The sequence below is a fragment of the Zingiber officinale genome, chromosome 2A (assembly GCF_018446385.1).
Source record: "Zingiber officinale cultivar Zhangliang chromosome 2A, Zo_v1.1, whole genome shotgun sequence".
NCBI lineage: Eukaryota > Viridiplantae > Streptophyta > Magnoliopsida > Zingiberales > Zingiberaceae > Zingiber > Zingiber officinale.
In genome coordinates, this window is record NC_055988.1 from 167,109,407 (window position 1) to 167,128,456 (window position 19,050).

At 35.3% G+C, this 19,050-nt stretch overlaps 1 protein-coding gene and 1 long non-coding RNA gene across 4 annotated transcripts; both read left to right on the forward strand.

Moving 5' to 3' along the window:
- Positions 1 to 97: 97 nt before the first annotated feature.
- On the forward strand, positions 98 to 12,448 carry LOC122043106. Of its 3 annotated transcripts, XM_042603578.1 has the most exons (7): positions 1,885 to 1,939; positions 7,837 to 7,909; positions 7,990 to 8,057; positions 8,129 to 10,278; positions 11,612 to 11,716; positions 11,824 to 11,998; positions 12,109 to 12,448. In XM_042603578.1, the coding sequence occupies exons 4-7, from the start codon at positions 8,246 to 8,248 to the stop codon at positions 12,307 to 12,309; spliced, it is 2,514 nt and encodes an 837-aa protein (XP_042459512.1). In that variant the 5' UTR covers positions 1,885 to 1,939; positions 7,837 to 7,909; positions 7,990 to 8,057; positions 8,129 to 8,245; the 3' UTR covers positions 12,310 to 12,448. The 3 variants fall into 3 exon arrangements, with proteins under 3 accessions (XP_042459510.1, XP_042459511.1, XP_042459512.1); XM_042603576.1 differs by adding an exon at positions 98 to 279 and having other exon boundaries at positions 1,809 to 1,939; positions 7,837 to 10,278; XM_042603577.1 differs by having other exon boundaries at positions 1,884 to 1,939; positions 7,990 to 10,278.
- Positions 12,449 to 13,422: 974 nt separating this feature from the next.
- LOC122040254 lies at positions 13,423 to 16,046 on the forward strand. The gene is made up of 3 exons (XR_006128565.1): positions 13,423 to 13,638; positions 13,742 to 13,802; positions 14,997 to 16,046. It is a non-coding gene; the product is annotated as an uncharacterized LOC122040254 (long non-coding RNA).
- Positions 16,047 to 19,050: the final 3,004 nt, after the last annotated feature.

Here is a 19,050-nt window from a genome sequence, read left to right on the forward strand (position 1 = left end):
TGTTTGGAAAGGTAAAGTATAGAGGTGTGTATGTAGTTTCCTCGTCTATTTTGATTTTCCCGTGCTCGGCCCCTCTCCTCGCTCTATAATATCCCCTCTCACCCTCCCACCTACTCGCTTCTTCTTCTTCTTCTTCTTCTTCTTCGACAATTGGAATCGATCGGTGGCGATCTCTAAGAACAGTGACATCTTTGCTTCTTCATCTCAATCTCGCTAACGATCTCTCGATCTCTTAATCGCGCATCGGAAGAACAACATCGGAGGAGCGTGCGCTTCGAGGTACTGTTCTCACTCTTTCATCCGTCTCCGTTTCGGATTCCCGCGGTCCCCTGCGAAATTTCAGCCCGCACGTTTCCTTTCTGTGGTTCGAGGATTCCAATCGGTGCTCCTCTTAGTAATGTGCCTTTTCATTGGTTTCCTCTCATGTTTCCACGATCGGAGATGGTTTTGCTCGCGTGCTTTGCTCGCTGCGCTTTGTGATCGCCGTGTAGTTGTTCGTGGATGTTGTCTCCGGTCTTTGTGTGTGATTATTATGACGCTACAGTGCGTGTCGGCTTACTCCGTCTGGTGGTGATTTGGTGCATCTGTCTTGATTTTGTGGATTGTCTTTACTGCGATATTGGGGGAAGGTTGGGACTTGCAGTTGAGGATATCTTTTTGAGTCTGATGTCTCTTCTCCAGATTGGATTGAAGTTTCGATACAAAATGAGATCTTTTTTTTTTACTCTCTCCGCCTAATCTTCTTGGTCGGATAAGTATATATGTCAAAATTTGGGAAGATGAGAGGTACTTGAATTCAGCTTAGAAGGTGTGCGTTTCTTCTGCAGTTGATTTTGATCATAAGTATACTCAGTTTATGAAAATTTAGGATTCCATGGTGTAGATAAGCATCCTTCTTCCAAAGGCCTTGTTTAAATTGAAAAATTCCGGTTCGTGGATCCAGCTAACTATCTATTGATGGACCTATTTCATCTAGAACAATGCGATAGACTAGAGGGCTTGCGGACTTGATTTTCAGGGATGCCCATTTTGGAACTTACACATATTGCTTCTCATGATTTGACTTAGTGGAGGATAACTCCTTATTTCATACTACATTGTTTATTACTCATTAAAATCCGTCTTAAATCTTTCCATTTTTGTATTTGTGATTACATATTGGTCTCCCTGCAATTATTATCTACGATACCTTTATACTCCCTTATATGCTGAACCTTAGAGCTCATCCAATTTGTGTGGGTACTTCTTGTCCAGTCATTTGGTTTTATTACATCAGTTTTGGAACAATTGGATCTCCACATAAGTTATGCATTTCTCTTAACTATTTTTAGCTGGTGGAGTGATCATATTCAATCATCTCAACACTTTAGCTTCACTCGTAGATATTGGAGGAATATATATCAAGAATTATTAATGAATTAACATTCAGCTACACAACCAGTGAGATATAAGATTTCATAGGTGGAATTTTGCAGAAGAAAGATAAGAAATGTTTTATTATTTTCACTTGCTGGGGATTGGAGACATTTTTCTTCAGTACCTTGCACAGACCTGTACCATCATGTCTATTCTTGATATGAATGAAACTTTTGTGTGCTTCTTGTTATTTTTCAATAGAAAAAATATTAGGATTGTGACTTGACATGAATATTCATGTATATATGATTCTGACGAATACTTACCTAAGTATGTGGAGTGCTTAAAAAAACATAACAAGTTTCCCGTATTCCTTTTTCTTTAAAATATCTGCTACTGATTGTCCATGTGATTGGTCTATATGAATTCATATGTTTACTTTTTGTGTTCAGTCCTAGGCAATGCCATATAAACATCGGAGGAGATATAGTACCATTGAAAAGATTGCATATGGGAGAAACGATTCGCTCTTGCTCCAGGACCTTCAACCACCTGAACTTGACCCAGGAAGTCCTAAACTAATGTACTCTTCTTTCTGGTCATTTATTCATTATCAGCTTAGCAACTGTTGACAAATTGTCGTTATTTTCCATTTGTGTTTAAATCCCTTTTTTACTACTTGTACTTGCTAATTTTAGGTTTTTTTTGTCATAGTAAAACTGTTCTTTTCCTTTAGGATGATATTTTGGGTGCTAGGTGAATACTGATATGCCACCCGTGTCTGTCCAAAGTTGAATCCTCGATGAAAAATCTCAAAGTTGTGTTAGGTCATGACAGCTAGTAATAGAAGTCTAGAAACCTATGGGCATGGATCCTATAGCTAACCTCAAATAGTTGAGACTAACATGAATTCAGGATGATGGAAGAAGTGGAGACGGCGATGATGGCACATTCTGTTGCCTAGAAAAAGCAGCTAAACAGAATTCGGATGGGTTTTATATTTGGCATCTATGTTTTGTTTAAATGTACTTGAAGTGTGTACCTTATAGGTATTAACATTAGATTTTGTGCTGGTTTTAATACATAAATATTAGAGTTGATCTGTTTTTTTCCTAGTATATTTGTTCTCTCCTTTCTACTTATCTCTACTCCTCTCTCACTATTTCTCCTAGTTTCTTTTTCTATTGCTGTCTGCTTTTCCCTTATCTACTATCGTTCTCCACTCCAACACATTCTACATTAGTTAGACAATGCCTACTAAACTGACACTATAAACTATTGTGCATGTAGCATGTTGTCGCGTCCTGTGCATATGTAGCATGCAAGGAAACAATATGTACGCCAATATTAAGAAACTATTCAGCATTGATCGTATCCATAAAAGTAAAATTTTAAAAAGTATTGACCAATTTATTAGAAATAATTCACTTCTAGCTAATGGATTACCTAAACGTTCATCACTGAAAACAAAGTAGTGTTCATTTAAGAGAGAGCAACTAATTGAATAGGCTAGAGAGAGCAATTAATTTCCATATACAACAATCAAGGAGGATAGAGAGAGATTAATTTCCATGTAAAAAAACTACACAAACTTTTCACATTGTTTATTGCAACTCTTCCATCTCCCTTTGCTTCACATCCAGTTTAATTATAGCTTCACTGAACTCTGTGTAAGTGAGCCAATTGAGGTGATTTGGACTAATGGACCAGGAAAGCAAGGTGGCAAAGATCTCAAAAGCTCACAATTAGAGTGCCTCTTAACAATGTCCAACCTCTGTTGCCATGGCACCCATTTCGATTGACAATTTCTTTGTGTATCAGTAGTATCATAAAGCAAAAAATGTGGTACCGCCACACTTAAAGAAGACAAGAACCAACTTCTAAATGTTAGTGTAATGTTTCTTCCGCATACGAAAAACAATGAACCTTTTTTACCCCACTCAACTTTTATTCATTTTCTTGTGTTCATACCATGAACAACTGTGGAAGGTCAAAAGCCTATCAACTCTTTGAATTCACACCTTCATCTTTCTCAATGATCAAGAGAGTCCAAGAACTCTAAGGCAAGGAGGAATCTTTCCTTTGTGAGTTGGGGAATTCCACCTCCTGATTGGTGAGGGCTTTGGTCTGATATGGAGCCCTTCCTATGACAATATAACCTTTAAGACACCCCACAATATTCTGAATCATCACGATAAGAACATCATTTGCAGGAGGCTAAAACACTTTGTACACTTCTGTCACTGCTTTTTGGCCTCTTCAATTTCACCATGTTTCCTATGACCATTGAACGCCACTTTTTCAATGTTATCTACGAGGACAGTGTTTGAGGAGATAGAGTTGAAGAAAGAGAGGTGGATACACGAAAGATGTAGTGGTATGTAAAAATCTACTTTAAAATTGCTCTATCCAATAAAAATGGCACATTTATATATTTTGTTGATGAATTAAAGATTGTCTTAATATGACAATTTAAACATGCATGCATTTGTCATACACTCAATTCCATCGACTTGTCATTAAATATTCCTCTTTTGGTCTCCCGCTGAGTGTTATTTATGAGGATAGTGTTGGAGAGAGTCGAAGAAAGAGAGGTGGATACAATGAAAGATGTAGTAACATGTAAAAGCCTACTTTAAAAGTGCTCTATCCAATAAAAATGACATGTTTATTTATTTTCTTGATGAATTAAAGATTATTTTAATATGACAAGTATACATGGATGCATTTGCTATGCCCTGAGTCCATCTGACTTAACATTAAATATTCCTCTGTGAGTCTTTCATCAAGTCGTTTTTTCTCACTTTCCTTATGGCTGGGAATGCTTGCATATTCAACATGATTCCCACCGCAAAGTTCTTCTATCACCTTCTCCCATCAGCAAAGCACATCAAGACATTCTTCACTAGGCACTCTGTCTAGTCTAAGCCTTCAAGGCACATCAAGGCATTCTTTACCAAGCACTTCATCCAGCCTAAGTCTAGCAAAAGTCTCATTCCGTGAATGGTGGTGGAGACAAAGCTGTGGAAGGAGACACAAATGGTTCCTTTAAAATTTCTCCATGTATCTATAGCAAAAGGAATATATGTTTTAATAATTAACATGCATCACACTACTATGCACTATTTTCAAGAATTTTTATAATATTAAATATTGACATTGTACATATAGAGCTTGAATTTTCAATTGCACATAGTGCAAGTTCTAACTAAAGTTACTACGGATTATTAATGATAGGACATCACTTATAACACATTAAAGGATAAAATTAATTTAGCTAACTGAAAATAGTTTGGGACAAATAAGATTTGGTGAGACGATGATGACTATATAATTATAAAATAATAATATGAAAATGTAATAAAGGGCGCTCGATGCACGAAGCTCCTGCTGATGTGGGTCCCAAGGAATGATTGAACCACATTAGGTATATTTTACGCAGCCTAATCTTGCATTGCAAGAGGATGTTTTCGCGACTCGAACCAATGATCACAAGGTCACACGACAACAACTTTACCATTGCGCTAAGGATCCCCTTCAATAATATGAAAATGTAATAAGTTTATAAAATTCAAAAACTTCTTCTCCCTTTAATTGGGATAGTGCCTTAGTCGTCAAAGTTTTTTCAATTAAGTTTCATGTCAAGTTCGATCAGGGGTGACTTACAATATCATTTTAGGCCATTGGAAAATTAATTACACTAAAAATCAATTAACCTACAGAGTAAAATTCCTTTACACTTATAGAATGATTTATAGCCAACGAATTCTTTCCTTCCTTCCTTTTTAAATCTTACTCTCATTAAGTGAAAGAGAGTTTTGACGCAACAGTAAAGTTGCTACCGTGTGACAAAGATGTCACGAATTCGAGTCTCGTAAACAACCTCTTGCAAAGTAGGGTAAAGCTGTGTACCCTTCCTCAGGACTCCGCATTGGTCAGAGCTTTGTACGGTCTGCCTTTTTTTTTTACTCTATTCATTAAATCCAACATTAGCTAGACTAGTCATTTTATTTATGATTTGTTATCTCGAAAGAATATGTAATGTGATATCCACATGAGGGTGTATGTGACAATGCAAAGCTTTCAATATTCATATGTAGGAAAGTACCCGATTTTATATACATAGGGGTCGATACTCGATACAACATAGGACGTTTAATCATGGATCCTATGCTTTGGGGAAAATCGATTCTTCTACTTCACGGAGATAAAAGGGGCCAATTGAGGAGCCTTTAATAGTCATCTATTAATATATAATAAACCCATCTCATATAAGAACGTGACATTGTTCCCACAACTTGCAACTAATAACCAAAGATGATAAAAAAAATCATCAAAAATTTTGATTTTGTTCATGCTCAAATCTTCCTACTATAATTGTTCTTGAGCCAAGAACCACGTCTCCAAATCTTAACCAAAATGAAAGTGCTTGAGAAACAAAAAAATCTTCTTTTATGACAGAAGTTCTAGAAACTTGATGGGATTGTAGGGAATTTCATCGCATCCACATGGTGGTATATGTTTGGTTTTTTCAACAAATCAAAATTGACCAAGCATGAATCAGCTATCATTTTAACAAATTTCAAACGAATTTGTTTATTTGTCTCAAAAACTTAAAGTGTTGGTGACTACTTAAGCCCTAGCATACAAAGGCGATAACAAAGGACTTTAAGCTGGACCTCAAAGCTTGACAACTGCTAGCAAAGGAGATGGAGTTGCTTGACCACAATGTTGATAAGAGTTGGGAAGATTGATGAGTAGTGATGAAGACAAACAAAATCTATTAAGTGAATCCATAATAATATTAGTAATAACTCAATATAAAATAATAATATTAAGGATGACTTATTATAGATATAAACTAAATAAGGGATCATGCTATAATTATTAAAAATATTTTAATGATTAGATGATAGACTATTATATTGTTAATAATGATAATATATGAGTATATACTAATAAGATAGTACAAATAGTTATTCAGTGTTACAACATACGATAGTTATATTTATTAGGTAACAACTAAATGCAAGTAATTGTTTCAAATTATCAAATACTATTTTTATTCATTGGTCTTTTATATAACATGCCAAAATTGGTGTGCTCATGAAGATTCCTAAAGCTTATAGGATTACTGTGATCTGTTCTTGATATACATGGAGGATGCATACAGCGTTATCTTTTTGACAGACGGGTATTTTTTGGAAGTGAGTTATTGTTGTTTAATAATTGTTACTCTATGCTAGGTGATTAATCTATGATACAGCTCAGGGATAACTATCTCATGTAGAGGTAAAAATGATTCCTGGTAAGAATCAAAAACTTACAAAGAGGAGAAATTTTTATTAAACCCTTGAATGCTTTATATGAGGGATTGAGAACCCCTTTTAAGACTATTTTTTGTAAGTTTGAGTTAAATTTTTGTTCTATTTTATAATACCTTGGAAACACAATATAACATCAATGAGGCGCCTTGAAGTGATTGTCCTTCTTTATTGTTTTTAGTGATTGAGTGGATATAAGTAATGGGGCTTGGGGGTTTGTTATTGTGATGAAGGAGAGGTTGGATGACATTTGAGTATCGAATCAAGATTTTGCCCTGATAGAGCTGTAAATGAGCTGCACATTTGTGAACAAGTTCTGTGTTTTGTAAAAGTTCGTTTATATTCATTCAATATATATATATATATATATATATATAAAACAAAAGGCTTGAATACTCGTGAATTCGATTTGTTAATGTTCATGAACAAAGGTCGTGAACAATATATGAAGGAACTTTTTTTTATTAAATCAAACAGAGTGGGGATCAAGAACCCCTTTTACAAAACAAAGGAAAGACATTCTAAGGTTAGATTCAATTTTATCTATTTTATAATGGTCAGTAAAATATGATAATAACATTAAAAAAATTGTAACTCAATAAAGTTGAACTTTCTAATTTAAAACTGGCAATTTAAACATTATTTTCCCCTAATTTTATAACACAACTAATTATCTATCTTCTTCATTTATCCTTTTTGTATTGCTACTGTTGTTTGCTACATTACTTCTGCAATGATATATTTTGGTCTAGCAGACTAGTCATTTGGTCAACAGGTGCAATATTCGCATTGAGTTTGCTCGAACACTAGAAGTGACTGCCTAGTTATTGTGAATGTATTGTCATATGTTTCAAATCTTGAACACTGCTTACCATGTTGAGCAATTTGAAGTTGGTTTATCTTAGTGGATTGGATCTATTCTTTCTGTTTTGGCTAAATAAGCTTTTAAAAATCTGTGCTGGACTGTGCTAATTGTAATTTTGCATTTTTCTTTCTATTTTGATACTTTAACCTTACTTTTATTTGTCAGTTATCTTATGTCTATACTTTCTGTTTTGGCTAAGTACATTTTCAACAGTTTGTGTTGGACTGTGCTAATTCTAATTTTTGCTTTTTCCATCCTATTTTCACACTATAACTATCTTTTATTTGTCAGGTTTCGTCCAATCACTGTCATCTTTGTTGATAATGATGCACTGGCGAATGCGTCATATTTGCCATCTAATATGGTTAGTCCTGATACATCATCTCCGAGACTTTTTTTGATTAACCTAGATACAGACTTCCGAATGTCCAGTTCATCTGGCAGTGGTAGTGAGGCAAGTAGTTCAGGACAAGGCAAGAAAAATTTGTCCAGTTCTGTCTCAAGTACCTCAGGTAATGCTTCCCCCATCTCTGATAACACAAATGTAGTTAGTTCAGATTTTTTGGTTGGTCTCTTTCCAAAGGAGGAGAATAAAGCTAAAAGAAAATCAAGAAAGAAAGACCAGAAGAAGAGGAAGCAACGTAAACGAGTTACATCTACAAAGGATCCCAACAAGTCAGTTGTTCAATGCAATGCAAAGATGCCTATGACCTCTGCTTTTGAGACATCTGCCCCCAGTTCACTTTGCTCTTCAGACAAACATCTCCCAGATAGTAATTTGTCAGATGAGGTAGCCGTTAGTTTGTTGGACAAGGATGATAGTGCAAATACTAATAAGTTTGTTGACTGTCCAAATTCACTCTTGTCTACATCATTCAGTGATGAGATCGATGATTTTGAAACAGTACCATCTTCTGAAAGATCTAGTGATGATTTACACTGGACCACTACCACTTGGCTTCATTCATCTGGCAATTTTAAAAATGAAGAAGCATTACCATTTTCTTTTGATGGGGGGAATGGAGGAGAGAACTGCAAAGAAAACAATATCTGTGATGGAAATTCTCCCATGGACAAGACGAACAATGACATGAGTGAGAACACTAGTGATGATACTGTAATAGAGTTACCAGTTAAGGATGAAACTGGACCAAGCTCTTCAGAAGTACCAAAGGATCCTCATAGCTATGCTGCATGTTTTTCAAATAATGTCCTTGATGCTTACTGCGGTACTGGAAGAGCAGATTACATCATCCAGGATGACAGCAGCAATGGTTTCCATGTTGTTATTTCTGGAAAGAGAAGAAGAAGGGCTAGAAGAAGGATGAATAATGGAGCTTTGAATGGAGAAAATATGCCCATTAATGCAAATATACATAGTAACATGGAGAAAGATTACAATTACTCCATTTGGCCAAAGCTCCAAAAATTTGGAGAGGAATGTTCTAAACCTAACAGGGTCAAAGTTTCATCTTCACACATCAAGCTTGCAATGAAGGATGACAAGATGAAATCAGAAGATAGGAAATTTATTGAGCCAAAGAAAAAACAAAGTGGAATAACCCCGTGTTCAGGTGGAAATTCCAAAATAGAGGCAAGCCTAGTAGCCTCTAGAGAATCCAAGGCTAGTGTAACTATCACTAAATCTACAGTTGGAAACTCTGTTACTGGTGTTATGTGTGAATCTAACCCAATTGCCAAACAAGCAGAGCATAATGATTGGAATGTAACTTGCACTGCTAAAACTGATGTGCCGAATGGTATTCAGCAAAGAGAAGGTTTGCAGAATCCACCACCCGTACAACTTAATATCCAAAGTAAAACTGGATCAAAATCACCTGGCAATGAGGTATCTGGAAGATGTGTTTCTAAGCTGACTGATAATGAACTGGAGAAGAGAGTTCCTGTTCCCACAGAGGAATTTTTTTGTCACAATAAACTTAGCTATATTCCAACCACAACAAATCAGCTTGGTCAGGGGAAGATTGAAACTATTTCTGTAAGTGATACCAAAATGAACTCTGAGGACACAGTAGGTTCCATTGTAGGTAATGAAGGTCAAGAACTCATAAAGCCTTGTTTTGGAAGTTACAAAGAATCAAACAATTTGAACAGCATTAGTACCTCAACACAGAATAGAATTCCTGTTGTGACAAGAACTTCAGCAGATATTAACAAGATAATGATAGCTCTTAATGATGTATGCAAACAGCAAAGAGTAGTGGAATATGCTCAATTGATGATTGGCTATCCAATTGCTGATTTTGAGAAATTTCTTTTTTCTGCCTCTCCAATTATTAGACAAACAGAAGGCCAGAATATCTCCTTGAAGAACATTTGGAAATGGTATGAAGAACCTGGTTGCTTTGGGTTGGAAGTGAGTGGACAAGAATTTTGCGATTCAAGAAGGCTGCCCAATGGGTATTTGGACTTCACTGCCTATTTTGTGCCATATCTCTCTGCTGTACAACTATTTGGGATGTCTGTTAGTAGCAGAAATTGCAATCTGAATTCTCAGGTGGATCAGACAGATAAATCTTCAAAATCTTTGGGTTCTCACTCCACTTTAACATTGATGCTGCAAAACTCTTGCAAGAGTGCAGATGTATGCTTGTCAGACTTCTCTTCTGAGGGAGATTTATCTGATAAAAACACTCCTGTTAATCAGGCAGATCTCATTTTTGAGTACTTTGAATCTGACCTACCCCCTAGGCGCCCACCATTATTTGACAAGTGAGTCATGTTTCTCTTTATTTATACTTCAGCTGATCTCTCTTGTTAAGGAATTGCTGCCTTTTGAAAAATTCCTGCAAATGTTACTCTTTTCTAAAATATGCCTGAAAAAATATGTAGTTTCCCAGCATCATGTTTTGAAGGGCATTTAAACTTTCTCTAGGCTCATGTGTAGACGTGACTTTTATATACATATGAGATGAATGACAGTTATTTTAAGAGCATAATGTTCTGTAGATGGTATGCGACAGGATATACGGAGTGCATGTACCATACAAGTTTTTATACTATTTCAAGATAACTAACTACCAATTCATTTTAATTTTAGATCATCTAAGTTTCCTTTTGGCCTGTTTTTGTAATTGATCAATAGTTGTTTCATGTAAACTGAAAAAATGTTCTTTGGTAGCAAAATCCAACAATTTAAAAATGTAGGGATCTCATGAGAGAGAAAATCCTTAAAAGAATGATGACCATGAGCAATGTGCAGCTCCATGAAGTTAGACTGCTCAACAGCACATACACATTATTAGGCAACAAAGGTGGATATGTATGTAGTTCTTACCGAATAGTATCAGTTATATTGTCGAATAATTATGTCTTCTCATTCCTATTCTTCATCGTTTTAAGTCTTAGATATGTTTATATGTTTGAAAAGGAGAAATGGGAGAAAGAAGACATTCACCTAAGATATATAAAAAAGTAGAAACAGCTCATACATAGCAAGGAGGATGGAGGCTAGAAAAACAAGCAAAAATACCTGCCCAATGAGAACTAAGGAGTTTATATGTGCCTGTAGTTCAATACTAGAAGATATTACAGTACTAAGATGTGTGTTAGAATTTTTAAGCCTTAGAGGAGGTAACCTGTGGAAGGGGAGCCTTGGCGCAACGGTAAAGTTGTTGCCATGTGACCAAAAGGTCACGGGTTCGAATCCTAGAAACAACCTCTTGCAAAAAGCAGGATAAGACTGTGTACAATGGATCCTTCCCCGGGACCCCGCATGGCGGGAGCTTCGTGCACCGGGCTGTCTTTTTTTTTTTTATTTTAGAGGAGGTAACCTGTGCATTGTAAATCAATAAGCATTGGATAGATTGGTTTATTTAACACAAATTACTCTTTATACTTGATAAGAATAAGGGTAGGCTTTGTTAACAGAAAGAACATCAAAGCACAAGTTGATGGGGGGAAGAGTGTGAATTAATGGAAGCAAACTATAACCTATGGTCAAACATAAAGCATGTCCAAATCGTTGGTTCCCTCATTTTACTCTTGCATTGTATGTTCTAGAGTTGGCGGTTCTTTTCTGATATTCCTCTTTTCCTCAATACAGGACCAATGAACTAATGGCTGGTGATACAGCTTCTGATGGATGTATATTTGGAAATCCATCAGTTTTGGAATCTATTGAACTGCAAGATCTTCATCCTGCATCTTGGTCTGTCCAAGTCAATATTGTTTTCTTCTACATTTCATTTGAGGTTCTGTTTAGTACAGATAGATATTCAGATATTTCTTTTTCGTCTTCGTTTATTTTCCTTTTAGGTATTGTGTTGCATGGTATCCCATATATCGTATACCTATTGGTCGTCTTCGTGCCGCCTTTCTGACTTATCATTCTCTGGGAAATTTCACTCGTCGTGGTAATCCAGCAGATTCTCCTGGTGCTTGTGACACTCTGGTTTCTCCAGTTGTTGGTCTCCAGTCATACAACGATATGGTACATCTTCTCTATGTTCATACTTTGATCCTTAAGAAACAAAATTTTACGGGTGATGATATTTCGATAAGTTGTTTGTTTGGAAAAGATAAACTGTGTTTGCGTTGCAGGGCGAGAATTGGTTTCGACCAAGGAACATGGGTTCAAATGTTCCCTGTACCAATCCCAATACTTCAGAGCTGGTAAAAGAGAGGTTGAGGGCGCTGAGGCAAACCGCAGCTGCAATGTCAGGCACTATAGTTTCAAAGGGTGACTCTCGCTCTGTGAATCGGCATCGAGACTATGAATTCTTCGTATCGCGGAGCAGATAGATTGCTGAGATGTTTTCTTTTCCCCCATAATTTTGCAATATTACCTGAAATGCTAATTACAATTGTCCATCTTAGAGTCAAGACTGCAACTAGAACAAGGCGAGAACAATTCTCACATTAACGTTTTTTTTCCCTTCAATTTTCAACTCTTGAAATAAGATTCAGACTTGCAGACATAAGCTCTCATTTCAACTGGTTTGAGCCTTGTTTCTCGACGAGTCATGTTATTACAATTAAGATATGTTTTTTTAATTTTTATGATAATGAAAATAATAGATGTGTCACCAACCCAGATCTTGGCAAGAGTTTCATCCCTTTTTTTGGAAATAATGAACGTCTTTCTTATTTATAGTATATCTAACTATACTACGTTCCTTGTAGCATCAAGGATAACAATTAAATTGTTGGAGCAATAACAATTAAATTTTTATCTCACAATTAAATTTTTATAGACCCTGCTAGACTTTATTTCCTATTATATTTTTATTTTTATTTTTATTTATATTTAATTTAATTTAATATTATTTTATTATTACTAACTTATATTTATTTGGGTCATAGTATATAATTTAAATATTAATCTTCATAAAGATAGAGAGTATAGTATAATAACTCTTTTTATTTAGTTATATTAGGTGTTATAATGTATATTTTAATTTTGATAAAAAATAATTAGAATATGCTTTTATTTAATTATAATAGATTATTTTGTTTATTTTTTAGTAAAAAACTAGTTATAATATAGATGTATTAGTTTAATTAAAATAAGTGCTACAGATAGTTTGATAAATAAATAAATATATTTGACGTTGATTCAAATTAATTCCCTCTGCGCTTTATTCATATTGACGACGTTGGACATACCGTTGACCAATTTTGACTAGCCACCATTCCCCGCGGCACGTGTGCGCAAGAGCTAGCGCATCACCGGCGCACGAGCCGGGTGGTAGGCCAAAAGCAGGTAATGGTGCGTCTGCCAACCAATATCCGACCGACGCTTGCCACTCTCTCGCTTAGAAGACCGACACGCGCCTGTCTTCCCGGTTGGAGCTCGCACGTGCGGCCGTAGCACTTCTCATTAATCCCCTGTCTCTCGCTTTCTCTCTCGCTGATTTGTTTTCCTTCTTCTCTCTCTGCTTTCTCCTTCGCCACTTCGCTATCGAATCACAGAGATGCCGATCGGTCTCTCGCCGTCGACCTCGTCGTCTCCTCGATCCATAATCGGCCTGCGTTCCTACTTTCCCCCCTCAGATTTGTAGATCGTATGCATCTGGCGGAAGCTCCTAGTCGACTACTTCATTGGCTTCTTTTGGCGGCTTGCATTTGAAGGTATTTATCTAATCCTGTGCTTATCCATTGATCTCCCCTTCTTTGATGGAGCAGATCGATCCCTCGTACTTATCTTCTCGTTTCCTGTCTCATGGAAGAACAGAAAACAGAACTGATCTACTCGAATCTGATGCATCCGGAAAAGAGAAAGCACAATCGCTCAGGTCAGTTCATATCCCAATTCCATTTCCAGTTTCTAGAGAAGAAAACTTTTTATTTAGGTTAATTCGGTCCAGTCAATGTTTCTTAGTTCTTTCAGGTTATCCATATCTAAATCATTTCTAGTTCCTAGAGAAGAAATTTCTCTTCATTGCTAGTTTTCTGGATTTTTTTTGTTCTAATTAATCAGATCTCACTACTACTGCATGATCGTTTTTTTTAAAAAAAAACATTGTTTGATTCTGAATCTGGAAATCTGTGCAGTAATTGGCTTAATTTAAAAAGTTATGTGGCTGTTGAATTAACAATCAGAGTGGCTTGCACTGTACCTAGATTAATTAGTGTAATTCAGTTGCATATGAATCAGTGTGTCTCTGACACCTTTGAAAAACAAGTTTCATTTGTTTTGTTTCCTGATGAAATTTCAGATTTTCAGGTGAACAATTTTAGTATTTTCGACAGTACTTGTCATTGAAAATTTGCAGCCCCACCATTGTCTGCGTGTGCTTGCTGTTTGCAATCCCACTTTAGAATGCATATTTTGAATTGCAGTATTCTGCTTAAAGGAAAATTAATAATAGTAAAGACTTATCCCATAAGCTAAGGTCGTTACACAGATCTTTCCAAATTATTGACCTCTTTTTCTTATTATGTTTTCATTTATGTTATTCCACGTTATTGTTCATACCATTTTGAACGCCTTTTAAATGTTTTTTAGTTTTGGCTTTCTTTTTAATGTTCTTATTCTTTTTATCAATGTCTATCTTGGTATATCTTCATATTCACTTCAACATTCTCATTTGTTGTTGGTGTAATCGAGTCATAATTAACTTTCAACATCATATATAACATAACTGATCTAATTCGTAATTAGTAATATTTTGAACATAGAGAGCGAAAATGCTAATCCAAAGATGTATTTCTGATAAGTCAAGAATATACATATTTTTTTAAAAGAGAAAAAATGTTGTATCTCTACTAGTGAATATACATGCATCATGAAGAAAGTGTACCATTTTGCCTTATATTTGCAATTTTATTTTTCCTTTTTTTATTTTAATCTACACAGCACTACTTTGTTTTAAATTTACTTCTTTGCATTTTCCAACAATGACTAGTTGAGGATGATGTGATAAAGTAATATTCTTGATCTGGCATGCAAGAAGTGAGGGAAGCTTTCGTTTTCCTTGTTTTTGCAGTACAACACAGTTCTTCCACTATCGGCGGCACGTCTCGGCCTGCAGAGCACAAACTGCATGGAGGCATCTGCAGTGAAGGTACAGTACCTTTAGGTATGATGCAAACGCGGACTCTGAGCTTCCAACTTTAATTTGTCTTAATTGCATTCTTAAATTCTTAATTAATTATTAGCTGCATAGATTAATTGCAAATGAACTGTGGAGGCTGCATAACGAAATCGCTAATTAGTATGGGAAATAAAGTTTGGTTGGCAATCGAAATTGGAGCAACTGAAATATTAGTTCGCTAATTTGTGTTGACACATAGGGAAAAAAAATCTAAATACTCTGACTAACATTATGAAATTATTGGGATTTATTTTTCCATAAAGAGAGCAAGGATAAAATTATTATTGTGTGATGTTGTAATCATGAATTTAAATCCTGAAAATAATTATTTTCCATATAAGATAAATAATGGATGGTGCAAGCCTTTTTCGAGTAAATCTCAATGTCCAAAATTTACCCAGTCAGAATTTAAATATAAGTCTTTTATTATTACATGCAATTTTAATTAATACATCTCAATCAAAAAATGAATGTTAAGAGTTTCATTCTGATATTCTGATTATTTAGCATTGTCTTTTATGAAATTACCATATTAACGAAACTAGATGGGATTATTTTTTTACTTTCCACGAAGAGAGCAACTCACTTTAAGGTCTATTTAATTTGTCAATATATTTCTATTACATAAATCAACCTATCAGTACCAACGGTTAGTCATTAAAAATCAGTACACGTAATTAAATTATAGTACTGATTTTTAAATATTAATATCACATTAATTATTGCTGCATGTAATCATTTTAAGAGAGAATTTTATTTTAATTTAATTAGAAAGAGGAAAAAATATTGAATGTAGATGAGAGAGATTAAAAAAATAAATTTTGATCTTTTTAGATTGTTCACGTCAAATGTCACCGGCTTATTCAAAGATGTGTAGGGTAATATTCTTGTATGTGTTTATATATATATATTTAGTATACATTTCTTTTTTCCCCACGCTTCTTGCAAAACATCTAAAAGGTTGATGATAGAGGTGTAAACGAGCTAAGCCACTCGCAAGTTATTTGGGTCTCGGTTCGAAAAAAAAAATTGTTCGAGTTTGTTCGATTAAATTAATCAGCCGAGCTTGAGCTTGTTTTCGAGTTCGAAAATCTTATCAAACCGAGCCCGAGCTTAATAATACTTGGTTCGTGAGTTCGTAAACATATTTGTTAAGAACCTCATTTATCTTATATATATAATAAATATAATAATGTGCTATTAATTATTATATCTAATTATCTTAATGAGTTTGAACTAGCTCGTTTAATTTTTAAACGAGTTTTTTTCTAAACAATCTCAAGCTATTTAATTTTATTACGAACTAAACTCGAGTTGAAAATTTTAAATTTAAATTAAACTTGAGCCAACCTCAAGCTTAGGGATAATGAATTGAACTCGAGTTCTAACTTTTTACTGTTCTTCTAATTGATTGTCAACTATATTTTTAGAAATTCTTTTATTTAATTTTAATGATCTGTCAACCATTTGATAGTATACTTAATGTTGAAGAACAGATTAAAAAAATTAGCCCCTAAGTTATGGTGTAATAAATTTAGTATAATTAAATTCCTAGAAATCAGCCTCTTGTGAAAAAACGTAGGCAATAGATCCTTTTCCTGGCAATAGATTTAGATGACGGAGTTTCGTATATCTAGCTGTCGTTTTTTCTAAGTATAATTAAATTAAAAATTATGTATAATAACATAAAAATATATTTATTATAAAGTATAAAAATATATAAAAAATATACTAAATATTGATTTTCATGCCGAAGTCAATGGAATGGTCCGCATTTAATTTTAAAAAATGAAAATAGCGATGATAATGCCGATGTATAATAATGTGATTCACTACCACTCGTTCGATCTAAAATTAATGGGCAAGATCGCGGGCGCCCACGGACCAGCCATTTCCTTAGACCTTAGGAACCGTCGCCTAGGAACAAACTCGGCGACACATGTCAGTCGTCCATTCAAGCAGCGCGCTCTGAGTATAAAGAATTAGAAACTGAACCCCTGCACGAGGCACGAAGCGGTTCGGAAACCTGAATCGAACTGCTTCGGTTCGCGTTCCCTTCAGGTTCTATTTAAACCAGGCTTGGACCGGCTTTTTATTTAGCTTTGTCATCACTTTTCCTCTACCCTCTCCCCTCTCCCCTCTCCCTCTCTCTCTCTCTCTCTCTCTCTCTCTCCCTCTTCCATGCCCATCTCTTTCTTGTTGAATTCTTGCAATTTTCTAGGGTTTGATGTGCACTTGGGCTTGGAGAAAACTGGGGTTGGATAATTGAGATGATTTTGTGATAAGATTGTGGGCATGCTCTCCACAGGCTTTCTTGAACTGTGAACTCTCCCCTTTCACTATCGATCTCGTCTTCTCAGAGAGAATTCTTACACTGAATTGGACTCTCAGAAGGACGGAAAAGACTGAGGAAGGTTAACTGCCGTTGATAGTTCAAGAAAGCCCGTGGAAACCATGCCAGATCTTAATTAATATGGTTTCTGATAGATTTGGATCCAGATTTATGATTTCATGCCGTTCAATTTCCTTGAAGGTTTCTCTGTGTTATATATATATATATATATATATATATATATATTTTTGTGTGTGAATTTTTACTCTACTTTTATGCAAATTTGGCGAGAATTGTTTTGTAGCAATCGGCATTATATCTCAATTATATCACTGAATTCTAGCGATGGAGTTTGACTTTAGTCTTTTTTGCAAATTTGGTGAGAATTCTCTTGCAGTAATTGGCATATATCTCTCAATTATGCAACTGCAAGTTGTGAATTCACTGAATTTTTTTACTTTTAGTATTTGTTTCCTCATCTAGATCTTGCAAAAGAGGTTTAATTTCATTTGATGAAGTTTTTTTTTTCCGTTTGTAAATTATAATTGCATGATTCACGGTTCCTTATCTTTTTCCAGTCACCTATTTTGTGTGAATTGCAAGTCATGAATTCACTGAATTCTAGTGTAAGAAGTTGTTGTAGATCTTTTGAAATCAGTATCTCATTTAATATTGTTGAAGAATTGTTTATTATTGCATGATTCAGCTTGCTTTTCATGCTTCAATTCACTGAATTCTAGTGTTAGAAGTTGTAGATCTTTCAAAAGAGGTCTCATTTAATTTTAATAAAGAATTGTTTTATTATTGCATGATTCAACTTGCTTTTCATGGTTCAATTCATCCTTCAATAAATTCACTGAATTATCACAAACTATTCTTAATGTCCATTATCATCTCTTAAATTACCATTAATTATTACACTTCCAAGAACAGTTACCACTGTCCTCAATGAACAAACTGTTAGACCGACAACTTAGCTTCTCAAAAAGGTTGGATTCACATAGTTGAAAAAGGTAGGAATAATCACTAAAGCACAAGCTTCTAAATGAAGAAGGTCGATCGATAGAGGAGGGTGCATTAGTGTCATAATACACACACAAAGGCAGTGAAAGGTGAGAGAGAGGTAAAGAAGGTGGAATGTGGGGAAAAGAGGAAGACAATCATGTGAGCCCTGTGCGAGGAGAGGACAATTATGCTATGGCTCACTGGCAAGAGGATTAAAAAGCCTTAGGACCTGGCAGTTTTTCTACCTTCACCCATCCATCCAGTAGTTTAACTAATGCTCGCCTTGCCTGCTAATTTCCTTCCTTCAAACCTTTGATTATTCCTTGCCTAAGTTGGTCCGCTTCGATTCGGTTGATTCGATTAACAAGCAGTGATTGAATTGTATTCAGTGGTGATCGATGGTGAAGTTAAGTTGGGGGTTGCATGAGATTTGGTGGCAAGGGACCAGTGATGGGTGCAAACCTGTCATCACATTGTTCCAGCTCAGCGTGCAATAGATGCGCAGGCACAAGAGGACACACCAACTCCCACCTTGCTTGTGGGAGCGCATCTTGGTGCCTTTGTGCTACACCATTGTGGTCTTTGTAGACAGGGGAATAGCTTTTTAGT

Bases quoted from the DNA above. Each gene is read 5' to 3' on its own strand.
- LOC122043106 (XM_042603576.1), top strand. From the start codon at position 1,818: ATGCCATATAAACATCGGAGGAGATATAGTACCATTGAAAAGATTGCA. The intron at 1,940-7,836 runs GTACTCTTCTTT...TTTATTTGTCAG, and splicing joins CCAGGAAGTCCTAAACTAAT to GTTTCGTCCAATCACTGTCA. The intron at 11,999-12,108 runs GTACATCTTCTC...TTTGCGTTGCAG, and splicing joins TCCAGTCATACAACGATATG to GGCGAGAATTGGTTTCGACC.